Source organism: Petaurus breviceps, unplaced genomic scaffold, assembly GCF_028583685.1.
Source record: "Petaurus breviceps papuanus isolate PSGF00001 unplaced genomic scaffold, PetGlider_PUasm1.0 103, whole genome shotgun sequence".
Classification (NCBI taxonomy): Eukaryota; Metazoa; Chordata; class Mammalia; order Diprotodontia; family Petauridae; genus Petaurus; species Petaurus breviceps.
This window is the reverse complement of record NW_027185588.1, coordinates 6,974,863-6,987,866: the sequence shown is the minus strand read 5'-3', so window position 1 is coordinate 6,987,866 and position 13,004 is coordinate 6,974,863. Positions and strand designations below refer to the sequence as shown.

The 13,004-nt window shown below is 49.1% G+C and overlaps 1 protein-coding gene across 1 annotated transcript in view; it reads right to left on the bottom strand.

Moving 5' to 3' along the window:
* CCDC124 (coiled-coil domain containing 124) overlaps positions 1-13,004 on the bottom strand; it is a 32,645-nt gene that overhangs the window by 1,886 nt on the left and 17,755 nt on the right. The window contains exons 3-5 of the mRNA XM_069105368.1: positions 2,415-2,601; positions 729-843; positions 1-563 (exon numbers count right to left, since the gene is read on the bottom strand). The exon at positions 1-563 is cut by the window's left edge and continues 1,886 nt beyond it. Of these exons, the coding sequence (XP_068961469.1) occupies positions 359-563; positions 729-843; positions 2,415-2,601 (507 nt within the window). The 3' untranslated portion in view covers positions 1-358. The remainder of the gene's footprint in view (positions 564-728; positions 844-2,414; positions 2,602-13,004) is intronic.

The window sequence follows — 13,004 nt, the reverse complement described above, 5'->3', positions numbered from 1 at the left end:
GAGAGAGAGAGAGAGAGAGAGAGAGAGAGAGAGAGAGAGAATATAGAGCTGCCATGCTGGGTCAGGGAAGCTGCGATGGGGACCCCTGTGCCCTGAAGTCAGAGAAGGGCAGGGCCTTGTTCCCAAGGAGGCAGCAGGAAAGGCCAGACAGCAGGAACCTTGGACGGGTGGTGACTCCTCTTTTAATCAGTAGTGCTGAGAACAGGGGAGGGATATGTGTTTAAAAAAAAATTCCACTGGTTCTGCCTGGGGCTGTTTTTCCCCATCCCCCCAAACCCTGACTTTGAGGGCCTGAAAGCCACTGGTGCAGCTTAGGATGGGTCCCCTCTCTTCCCTGCCTGTTTCCATTCCCCAAGGTCTATTTCTGGGCATTGTAGGCCATGGTCCGCTGGTTCATGGGGTTGTCAGGGGACCTCATCCATTCCTTCTTCAGCAGCTGTTTCAGCTGGGACAGACGCATATTGGGGTTCTCCTTCTTCAGTCTTGGCAGGTGCAGCTCTTCAAAGGCAGTAAAAGCAGCTTTCATGCGGCGCTCGGGATGGCGGTCAGAGTCATCATTAACACTGGAAGGGAGATGTGGTAGGAGGTGAGGCCAAGCCCAGGAGGAGGGGCTCAGCCAGCACAGGCAGGCACCTCTCCAGGGAGGAGCCCAAGGGGAAAGATCTCTGCAGTGCTGGGGGGACTTCCCGCCTCCACCTGCCCCCTCCCCTCGGAAGCCCACTAGGCACCTGAGGACAGCAATGGCATCTTCAATTGTTCTGGCTTCCACACTCCCCTCCTCAGGGATGCGGCGGTTGACATTCTCCTCCAAGGGGACTTCAAGGTGACTTTTTGGTTTGTCCACTGTCATAGAAAGAATGGATGGAGAGAGGGCGTTTTAAAAAGGAAGTAGATGGACAGTAGATAGACAAGAGTGTCACAGCACAGTTAAGCTAGCAATTCTGAGGAAGCATGGAGACTGCCCAGAGCAGCGCAGCCTGCCTACAGGAAGGCCTTTCCTGAAGCCTCAGTGTTAGTGCCACACTCCCCCATGCAGGGTGTAAAGTCCTCAAGGACAGTTCCCAGCACAGTGCCTGGCACATAACACAGACTTAAAGAACAATTTTGCTGAGTTGAAATAAGAGCTGCTAAGTTGTGTCTGTCTCCCAGAAGAGCGTGTCTGAGAGGCTAAGTGCACTAAGTCTTCCGGGCTCTCTGCCTGCATTGACTGCCCTCCCTGCTGGGGCTCCTGGCTGGGCCAGGCACAGTGATGAAGGCAGCACCCCCCACCCCTCCCACTTTGGGCAGCCAGCTGCATCCTGCTGCTAGTCACCCAGCAGTCTGTTCTCCTGTCCAGTCTCAGAGATCTGAGCTGTCTAGGGCACTGGAAAGGGAGGAAAGCTGTTCGTGTGGCCCATGCCCCGGGTGCTGCTGCTGCCGCCCAACCTCTGAGGCTTCTGTGGCCACAGACCCCTCTGGGCAGTATCTGCTGCTTTTATGGGCAAACTCCTCAACCAGAGCCCTTGATGTGGACCTCTGGTCTCTCTGTTAGGCTAGGGAGGTGGCATGGTTCAGTGAAAAGAGAAACCAATTTAGAATCCAAAGAACCGGGTTCAAATCAAACTGCAACTCAGTAACCATGGGGCCCGGGGCAAAGTGCTTCCCCTTGCTAGGCCTTAACTTCCTCTTCTCTAAAGAGGAGGAGCTAGACTGGGAGGTCTCTGAGGTGTCCCCCAGCCCATGGCCTGCTTTTAGCCTGCCCTTTGTGACTCTCCAGCACACCCTCTGCAGTTCAGTGATTCTCCACCTCCTGACTCTGGCCCTTTGCACTGGTTGGCCCCCATGTCTGGGATGCTCTCCCTCCAGGCTTCCTTCAAGACCCAGCTAAAATCCTACCTTCTGCAGGAAGACTTACTTTTTTTTTGGGGGGGGGGCCCTCCAAGGCAACTAGGGTTAAGTGACTTGCCCAGGGTCACACAGCTAGTAACTGTCAAGTGTCTGAGGCCAGATTTGAACCTGGGCCAGTGCTTTATTCACTGCACCACCTAGCTTCCCCACAGGAAGCCTTTCTGATCCCCCTCCATGCTAGTGCCTTCTCTCCATGATTATCTCCAGTGTACCTTGTCCCCATCTCTGTCTTGTTTGTACAGTTGTCTATGTTTTCTTCTCCATTAAATTGAGCTTCATATAAGCAGGGACTGTCTCGTCTTTCTCTGTACCCACAGCATTCAGTACAGGGCCTGGTACCTACAGGTGCCTAAAAAATCTTTGTGGACTGAATGATTTCCCCAGCACGAGGGCAATGGGCCCAGGAAGAAAATGTCCCAACCAAACCATGGGGAAAGAAGGAGAGAAGGCTACCTCCTTCCCTCCCTCCCTGGGGGTTGGTAGCTCCTCTGGGACCATGGCCAGCAGGCTCTAGATTAGGAGCCTACCTGTTTCCTCATTCTCCTTCTGTTGCTGGTCTCGGCGGAGCGTCTCCTCTATCTGGGCCCGAGTCACTTTGCCTGGGGTCAGGGGCTTGGGTGACTTCCCCTTCAGCTTGGAGTCTTCCTCTTCCAACAGCCTCTGCAGCTCTTTCTTCCGTTCCAGCTGCTCTAAACGGCGCTTCTCCTTCTCCTCCTGTGGGAAGAGAAGATGGGCCCTGGTTAGTCCCCCGGTGGTCTGCTTTTACCAGACCGTGCCTGCATGGTGTCCTGGGCTCAGGCCTACTGGCTAAGACATTTTATAAAGGACATTGACAGCTAGAGAATGTCCAGAGGGAAATGAGAAACCATGGCACAGAAGCATTGGTTCAAGAAAGGGCACAAATGGCCCAGACAGGACTGAACCATTGATGTCCATTGCTGCTGAAGGGGGAGATCTGGTCTGTCCTCAGGGACAAAACTAGGACTGATGGTAGAAGCAGACTTGGGTTTGATGGAAATAAAAATTTTCTAACCATTTCGAGACTAGAAGGTCACTTAAGAGGGGCCAGGTTCCTCTTACTCTATGATCCTAATAGGTCCACACCCCAGAGAGATCAATCACAGAGCGAGGAGTAAGGCCCCATGTACAAAAATATTTACAGCAGCTCTTTTTTTTTTTTTTTTGTGCCAAAGGACTGGAAGCTGAGGGGAACCCCTCTCGGGGAAAGGCTGTACAACCTGTGGTGTGGGAATGGAACAGAAGAGGGCTGTGCCCCTGGAAACGAGGGAGGGGCAGGGTTGTTTCAGAGAAACCAGGTCAGTCTCTTATCAACTGACACAGAGCAAAGCCAGAGCAAACCCAGAACAACTTATACCACGATGTGACCATGTTGTAAATGACAAACACTTTGAAGGATTTAAGAATTCTGCTCAGGTCAATGACCAACCCTGACTACGGGGGGCCTACAGAGAGCCAGCAGACTTTGGCGTAATGATGGAGATATATCATTTTGCTTGATGCTGCATGCTTGTTAAAAAGTCTTTGTGTGTGTGTGTGCATGTGCATGCGTGCGTGTGTGTGTGTATGCGCGCACACGAGCCAGCACACAATGGGGGGAATGTGTGAGAGTAAACTAATTTTTGTTAATTAAAACACACTTTAAAAAAGGAGTAATGGGTTCCTCCTCTCACTGCAGGTGGTCACATAAAGGAGGCAGGAACAGGCTAGAGATCAGCCAACAAGCATGTATTAAGTGCCCACTGTGTGCCAGGTTCTCTGACAGGCACTGGGGATACCCGTATAAAGAATAAAACAATCCCCCCTCATAATTCCAAGGAATTTACATTCTAGCGGAGGAGAAAATAAGTACACACATAAATATTCAAGATGAAGACAAAGACAGGGAACCTAGTTATACTAGAAAAGGAATTAGGGTTAGGAAAGGCAGGTATTAACAGTAGGAGCATCGAAGGAAAGGTAGGTCCTAGAAGACAATTCTTCATCCTCTCCAGGCTGGGATGGATGGGTGGCCTCTGAGTTACCTGCTAGCTCTGAAAATCTGAGCCTGAGAGGGGCCCTGGGCTGGAGCCAGGGCAGCCCCTGAACAAGTAGGAGAGGAAGAGGTGAGTCTAGTATTATCCTCCCCATATGGGGAACCATCAAGAGAATGGATGAGAGGCTGAAGAAAACAGGGCTGTAGGTACCATGAGGATACCTGAGGGGTGATGCCTTATTCATTTCTGTATCACAAAAGCTTGTACATTGTAAATATTCTAGAGTATCTGTTGAATAAATGACTACAGATGAGAAAAAGCAGAAATATATGGTCTAGGATACCCCTCTCACCGCACTCCATTCCTACCCAGTGAAAGGGGTTTGCTCTGATTGGACTGGGGGTTGGGGATTCAACCAGGACCAATGTGAAGATTTTTTTTTGGGGGGGGGGGTGAACGTTTCAAGTCTATTTAAGAAAGAAATTTCTAACACATAGAATATTTAAGAATGGAACATACTGCTATCAATTTTTTTCCCCTACAAGAGAGGGCCAAAATATATCTTTCTCAAACTAACCTGAAAGACCTTTGTGATGGAGTCAAGGTCTCCCATCACTTCACACCTTGCTGTTCTCCTGGACTTCATCACTATCTCCAGAAATCTCAACCTCATACCTCTGCAGTACTCCATGTCCCTGTGGCCTTTCTCTCCCTTTGGTGAGGGAGGACACCATGGAAAGCACCTCCCAGATCCTCCATTTAGGATGTGGACTCAGGGCAGCCACCCTCAGGACTTCTGGCTGAATGCCTTCATCATGTGCCTGGGGCTGGGTAAGCTCCTTCCTTCCTCCCACCCCCCTTTCACCTTCTTTTTATGTGTTGCCTTCTGCCATTAGATTGAGAGATCCTCAAGGGCAGGAACTTTCCTGTATCCCCAGCACACCATTGCCTGGTGCTTGTGTTTGATAAATGTTTATTGATACAACCACTGGGTAAACATCTCCTCTCTGCACATATTCAGAGATAAATAAGTCATGACCCTTGTCCTAAAGAAACTCCACCTAGTAAGGGAGCTAACAATACACAAATGATTAGATTATAAAACATAATATAGTAAAGGGCAGAAGAGGAGGGAATAAAATGATAAAGAAGGCTTAGGGGCTAATGTCAGCAATGGCAGAGTTGGGAAAACAAGGATTTATGCACACTGGACTTAAAGCCTAGACAGGAATTTAGAAATCCAGACCCACTCCCTCATTTTATAGATAAGGAAACTGAGGCCCAAAGAGGTTAGGCCACTCATCCCAGGCCATAGAGAGAGTAAGCAGTGAAACTGTTGTTTGAAATCTGGGTCATATGACTTCAAATCCACTACTTTCTACTTTTCCATGGGGGGAGGGAGTTGGGAGGGGGTAGAAAATAGTTAATTCTGGTTGAAATATAAGAAGAATAATAGTATTTTTTACAGCACTTTAACTTTTGTAAAACACTCTGCAAACAGATCTCATTTTCTTCACTCCAACACTCAGAGGTAAGTGCTATTACTATCTCCATTTTACAGATGAAGTTAAGTGACATGCTCAGGGCCACACAGCTTGTGAGCATCTCCAGTCAGGTCTTCTGGTCTCCAGATCCAGAGCTCCGCATTTGCTGTGCCACCCAGCTGTCTTATAGAAGAGCTATATCTGCATGGCCAGTTTTAAGGTTTGCCAAGAGCACAGATTATCTAATCTGAGCTCCTGGGAGGTAGGTGGCATCACTGTCCCCATTTTACAATGAGAAAACTGAGGCATATAAGGGCTAAGTGATTTGCTCAAGGTCACACAGCTGGTACCAGGTGTCTGAAGCCAGATCTGACCCCAGCGGCCTCTCCACTGCATCACCTTGCTGTAGAAAATGGGAACAGTGGGAAGGGGAGCTGGGGCTGAGTCATAAAGGGCCTCAATGCTTGTTTGAGGAATGAAATCTGTTGCCATGGACCATGGAGCAGGTGCCATGAACAACATGGCCACTGAGCAACAGAAAGCTATGGTCAGAGATGGATTTTAGGGAGAGGACTGCTGAGGAGGGCCTGGAAGTAGGCCAGTTAGGTGGATGCTGCAGCAGTCCTAAGCATACAGAGTCTTCAGCATGCAGACTGAGAAGAGCAGAGAGACAGCCCGGGCCTAGGGCCTCAGAGGCCACCAGTCCAACCCTCTCGAGGTAAGTGACGTGTCTAAGGCAGTCACAGTGAGGATCTGAACCCCAGTGCTCTGGGTCACAGCAGTGCCTCTCCTCATGGTTTTCTGCTCATTCCTCTGGGCTGCCCAGCTTGATTCTCTAATCGGGTTCAATCCCTGGTCCATGACAGAAGCTGTGTGAGAGGAAATGCTGCAACTCACTCATGAAGCCACGATTCTGGGACTGGCCTTCAGCCAGTGAGCCTGTGGCACTACTCACAGAGATGAGAAAGAGTCGAGTCTTTGTGGCCACCTCAGCTTCTCTCCTAAAGCTGGTCAGTTTGTAAATGACCTCAGAGTAGCTGGTCAAAACCAGCAGGATAGAGATGCCGAGGCTACCATTGCTGCCTGGGACACATTGGGTACCGGGGATGCTAGGCTCAGCTTCTCTGCCTGCTCCCTGGGCTTGCTTGGATGCTTGGGAGACAAGGCCCAGAGAGAGACAGGAAAGTCAACCTGGAAGGCAGTGATTACGGCTAAACTAGTACTGTTCTGCAGGGCCTCTCAACTCATCTTTCTCAGGGCTACATCAAACAGCATGGAACTTCTACTGTCAGAAGTGTCCTTGCTGACAAGAACAGCGGCCAGGAAATAGTGCATTTTGGCAGGGGGCAGGGTGAGGGAAAGAGAAAATGATACCCCTTACTGGCAGAAATGGCTTCACTTTCCATTTTTTTAATGTCCAGATCATAACACGGTGATTGGCACAGAGCAGGTGTTTAATAAATGCTTGCTGATTAACAAATATTTTGTATACATATGTGTATGTGTGTTATGTTGTCTCCCCCCATATAATGTGAATTCCTCAAGGACAGGGTCTGTTTCATTTTTGTCTTTGTATATTTAATTTCTGACATATAGTAGGAGTTTAATAAATGCTTGTTGACTGATCTGATGACTGTACTTAGAGAACAGTGGGTAAGAACCACCCCACTCTTGTGGGCAAGATAAAGAAAAGTGGGCTAGGTGAACTCGGTTGTATGAAGTTGATAAGCATTTAGTAAATGCCTACTGTGTACTAGGCGTGGTGCTAAGTGCCCTCAAGAAGCTCACCGTCCAAGGGGAGAGACAACACGTAAACAATGTACAGAACAAGACATCAGAGGGAAGCCGGAGCTCACCTTACAGGGCAGGCACTACTCTCGCAGAAGGCAGGTCTTAGGCAGGGCTCATGGAAAACCAGCAAAGTCAGGGGGCAAAAAAGAGGAGGGAGAGCCTGCCCAGCACAGGAGACTGCCATGATAACTCCTGCAGTCAGGAGATGGAGCGTCTTGTTCAAGGAATGAGAAGACGTGGGGCTAGATGGTAGAAAGTGTGGAGGGTGGGCAGGTATAAGGAGATGCAAAGGTAGGAAGGGGCTTTCTTTTGATCCAGGGGGCCTGGGACTGCACTGTAGCCCACTTTAAGTGAGGAGGGAAGAGGGAGGGGAAGATCACTGGGAGACAACAATTAGGTTTCAGATTCACAGCTAGTTAAATGAACAAAGAATGACCAAAGTCAGCTTGCATGGAGGTCTCTGGTGAAGTGTTCAGGAGTTTGTCTGTGGTCACACACAGCCCCACATTTTGATCAATGATCTGGATGAGTCATGGACGCCATGCTTGCCAGGCATGCAGATGACACAAAGTCAGGAGAGAGATTGGGTTGGGGGACAGCCATGCCTCAGTAAGGTCCTGACAGGCTAAAACAATGGGCCACATCTGCTCCAAAGCGAAGTTTCTACATGAGCTCATAAAATTAACATCATGGATATGAGGAGAGAGAGGCAGACTAGACTGCAGATTAGGGGGGTTCTAACGGACAGCAAGTTGGATCTAAGTCAAAAGAGAAGAGAGCAGAAGAATGCATAGTGTCCAGGACCACTGCCCCTGCCCTGGTCAAACCACAGGCAGATGAGACATTTTAGGAAGGACACTGACGTGGTGAAAAGCATCCACGAGAGGCTGCCTAGGACTGCAAGGACCTTTGATCCATGAGAACTGGCTGAAGGAAATGGGGATGGTCAGGCTGAAGAAGAGAAAGATTGTAACAATGACGATGATCTCGCCATATCGTGATGACAGCCAGGACTCATATAGCCCTCTAAGGTTTGCAAAGCACTTTACGTAGGTTAAGTCATTTGATCCTCACAACAACCCTGGGAGGCAGGTGCCTTTGATATTCTCATTTTAATGATGAGGAAACTGAGGTAAAGGGATTTGTCCAGGGTCACACAGCCAGGAAGTGTCTGGTCCGGGATTAAGTGTGGTCTTCCTGACTCCAGGTCTAGTGGGAAAAGGGGAGAAGAAGGAATGGGGAGGGCTGGCTTGATTATCTGAAGTGCTACTTTGTGGAAAGAGATTACACCTGTTTAGTCCTGAGGATGGAACTAGGAGCGATGGGGAGAAGTTGGCCGATAAGAAGATTAAGGCTTAACTCCCAAAGTGGCCCCCTCTCCTTGGGACTCTGGTGCAGGAGCCAAGTGAACTAGAGGGCTTCTTTAGGTCCCTTCTGATGTGGAGATTCTGTGAGTCTGAGAAGTGTCAGAATATAACAAGATAACGAACATGCGGAACTGGAAGATGTAGTGGCACCATTAACAGACACATAAGTTAGGGGAAAGAATCAAGCTCTCTTCTGATCCAACAGACAGCACTGGAGTCTGGGCAGGACTATCACTGGTCCATAACTCGGCTCCTCTATGTCTCACTTTCCCCACATGTTGAAGAGGAGAGAGGCCTAGTTCCACTCTATCTCAGCCATGTGACCTTGGGCAAGTAATCACCTCCGAGTCTGTAAATGAAGGGGCTGAATTAGCCAACTTCTGAGGTTATTCCCAGCACTAAGATTTTAACTGGGTCTAATCCCCAGACTCCTCAGAGAAGCCACTAAAAAGGACAGGAACCCAGAGAGCTCATCCTTCCTGTAGGACAGACATAATAAACATGTCCATCCTTTGAAAGGCCCCTGGATCTTTGGATGAGGAAAGGCCCTAAGATTTGCAGGAAATCAGATCACGTGTTTACAATGCCTTCCTTTTTAAGCCTCCCATCTCCCCACCCCAGCCTCACCCAACCATCTGTTCAAAAGCTGTTTCCCCAAGGACACTCATTGTTTATTTACAAAGACACCAGGGAAGCAAGACATTAAGGGTTCTCTGCCAGCACAGAATGAGCTGGATTTCATTTCCTGGCCCAGGCTGCTGCCTGACACCTGCCCTGATCAGAACACATGCTTGCTCTTTCTCATAGGGATGTTCAGGCCAGGGAATGAAAGGGGCCCTTCCGGCAGACTTGGCCACAAAGCCAGCCACGGAGGGATTTTCTGTTATTCCTTCTAGTCAGCACTAAAGGTCATGATTCCCAAGATTCAAATCAGAAGGACGGAGACGCTCTTTTCTTAATCCTTTTGTAACGAGAGTCAGAGTTGTAAAATGGAAAGAACCTTGGCATGGGAGCCAAGAGCCCCAACTTCCTGCCACCAAATGCACTGTCACCTTGGGCAAATCACTTCCCCCGCTGGCCATAGCTTTCTCCATCTCTAAAACAAGGGGAGTGCAGGCCATGAAGCAGAGATTCCTCCTTGCATCCAGGGCCTGGCTCAGTGCTGGACATGAAGCACACTCAAAGAGGCAGTTCAGAGGTAGGAAAGTACTGGCCTTGGAACACAGAAGACTGAACTTGAACCCTGCCTCACTCATCTCCTAGCTATGTGGCCCTAGCCAACTCACTTCTCTGCTCCAGTTTCATCAGGAAAATGGGGATAATACTAGCACCTACCTCCTAGGGTTGTTGTGAGAACCAAATGAAATGATATGGGTGAAGCATTTTGTAAAGGGATATATAAGTGGAAGCTATCATTCTCTGACATTCTGTGTTCTGCATCCGTCAGGCCCTACCAGCTGACAGTCTGTGAATCATGGGACACTGGAGGGAAGAGGGACCTCAGGGGGCATCCAGTTCAATCCTATCCTTTTACAGATGAGGAAAATGAGTGAGGCTCAAGGGGTCATTATGCCCAGTCCCAATGATGGTGAATGTGAGATGCAGCATTTAAAGCCAGGTCACCAGCTTCAAGAGCCTCTGCCGTCCTGCTCTGCCTCCCATCGAGAAATCCCTAGGGCCTGAGATGATGACCCTCACACTGTACACATACTAGACTTGCCAGGCAGCAAGAGGCCTCAGAATGCAGGTGCTGACCTCCTAGCTTGGCTTCACGTGCCAAGTGCTTAAGCCACAGGGTGGGCTGGCGGGGCAGCTTCATACCACCCAGTGCTACTTTCAAGGGAAAGCATGTTTTCTATAAATGTGGCTCCCAACAGCTGGTAACAGATAGGGCAGAATCACAGCTCCTAAAGAGGATACTTAAGTGGAAACCTCACAGCTCTTTGGAACCAAAAGCATGTGGGAGACAAGCAGCTATTATTCCCACTCCCTTTTTGGCTGAACATCCCTGGAACTGTTCTAGCAGCTCTTTGCAAGGCCAGCACTTGGGTCACTGCATCAGGCCTTCCCAGGGGAGTAGCCACAGAAAATGCCTGCTGATGGAGACTGGCAGGGGAAGAGGGTAATGCATCTGTGGACAGGCAGGCAGCCAGGAACGGAAGAAGGGAGCAGAGAGAGAAGTCTGAGCTGGATCCCTGGGGAACAAAATGGAGCTGCAAGAAAACTTTCAGCCTTAACCACAGAGTGGAAAACTCCTTGACTGGCTTACTCTAGGTATCTACAGACAGGATAAAAGTCACAGGGTGAACTAAGTTTCTTACACATTGACCACACATCCAACATCCAACCATTCATGGCTGTACTTTGGCTAAACAGGAGGCCAATGGACATGACTGTCCAAGTTCCACTGCCCCACACTAAGCTGAAGTGTTAGAAGTGAAATGAGTTTAATCACGGGAATGAGGCAGTGAGAGAGTAGAAGGAAAGGGGGCTTTCCATTAAGGGTCCTTTCTTCCTTCTACTGTCTGTTTTTTTACATGAAGTATGTAGGTTTTATACAATTTCACCAACCTTGAGAAAGAGCATAAATGGATTCCTTGCTCATTCTTCACTTACCCTTCCATATCTCTTGGATGAAGAGAGCTGAAAAATAAAACTGAAGAAAACTAGCTCATCACAGATCTCTGCTTATGATATATCCTATCGAGAGAGTAGGGACTTAATCCCCAAACAAAGTAAGAACCAGAAGGAAAGAAGGTCCTTAGAGTAGAGAATGTGAGGATCCTTAGAACAGAGAATGTCAGAGCAGGGAGGGTCCTAAGAACATGGAAGGTCAGAATATGGAAGGCCCTTGGAATAGATTTTCAGAGCTGAGAGGGAGATGGCTGTCATTACACTAGATACCAGAGCTAGGAGAGCCCTTGGAACATAGAATATTAGAGCTGAGAGGACCCTTGGAACACAGAATGCCAGAGCAGGAAGGGTTGAGAACATGGAGGGTCAGAACTGGGAGGACTCTTAGGATACAGAAGGTCAAAGAAAAAGACCTCTGAACAAAGAATACCAGAACTGGGAGGGACATTGGGAAAAATGAGGATCAGAGAGAAGGGGCTTATCCAAAGTCACAAGGTTAAGTCAAAGACGGAGTCAGGACTAACCCCAGAATCTCCCTGTCTTCCTTCCATTCCACCTTGTTTTCATCTTAAGGGCCACTTCTTTTGACAGGAAGCCTACGTGCAGGCCCACTTAAAGCTAGCTTAGTTTGTCTGACAGTCAGCTCTTTGGGTTCAAAGGGACGGGGGTGCCAAGAAGGAGGAGAGACCTAGGAGACAAGAGCCATGGCATCATTAGGGAAAAGTCACATCTACACCACTCTTGAGATGGGTCCTGGCTGCTGAAAGGCTGAGTCAGGCTGAGCTCCACCATAGCACAGGCAGGATTTGCAGCCCCCTATTTAGGCTGTAAATCATCTATTCCCCTTCCCCCCGCCCCAACAGGGCAAGCAGCAAAGTCACTGACTTATTTATAGTGTACTTATTGTGTTTGCTGAGAATAAATCAGAAAGGGCCTCCTGCACTCCTTCCCCAGCCCCAAAGCCATCCCCCCTCCCCATGAACAGCTCAGCAATTCCATTTCCAACGAGTGCATTTGAGAGGGCCATAATTCCATTTTATGGGCAGGCTATTGAATGAATGAAAAAGGCATCCCCTCCTCTGAGAATTTCCTGGGCAGGATGGCCTGATGGTTTTAAATATATCTGACAGCAACAGATTCACAGCAAAATCACCAGCTCAGGGAGAAAAGCAAAATGAGTGTCACTGCTGCTCAGCAGGGAGGGAGGCGACCTGCTTTCATCTAACCTTCAGCATGAGTGTTCCTTGGGCTCTGAAAGAGGCGCGCGACATCACCCCGGTGAAGTTGGCCAACTCTCCAGGGCCGAGGGGCCGGCATTAGAAGGGGAGAGGCTGACCAGACAAAAGCAAGAATCCAGAGGTCGGATTTCTAGCTGCAGCTTCCCATTATCAGTGGATGAGTTTCTCCATCTATGAAATGGGAAGATCAGTGGCTGTCAGTATAGGAGTGCAAACTAGAAGAGCCAGCTGTGTAAAGAGGTTACTCATACAATGTTACAGCTCGGAGAAACCTTAGAATGCAAAATGCTAGACATGAGAGAGGGCCCTCAGAACACAGGATGTCAGAGCTGGGAGGGCCCTTAGAACAGAGAAGGTCAGGGCTGGGAGGGCCCTTAGAACACAGGATGTCAGAGCTGGGAGGGCCCTCAGAACACAGGATGTCAGAGCTGGGAGGGCCCTCAGAACACAGGATGTCAGAGCTGGGAGGGCCCTTAGAACACAAAATGTCAGAGCTGAGTGGTGGGTGGATGGGGTTGGGGCACAGAATATTAGGGGTGTGGTGTGTGTGTGAGTGAGAGACAGAGAGAGAGAGAGAGAGAGAGAGAGAGAGAGAGAGAGAGAGAGAGA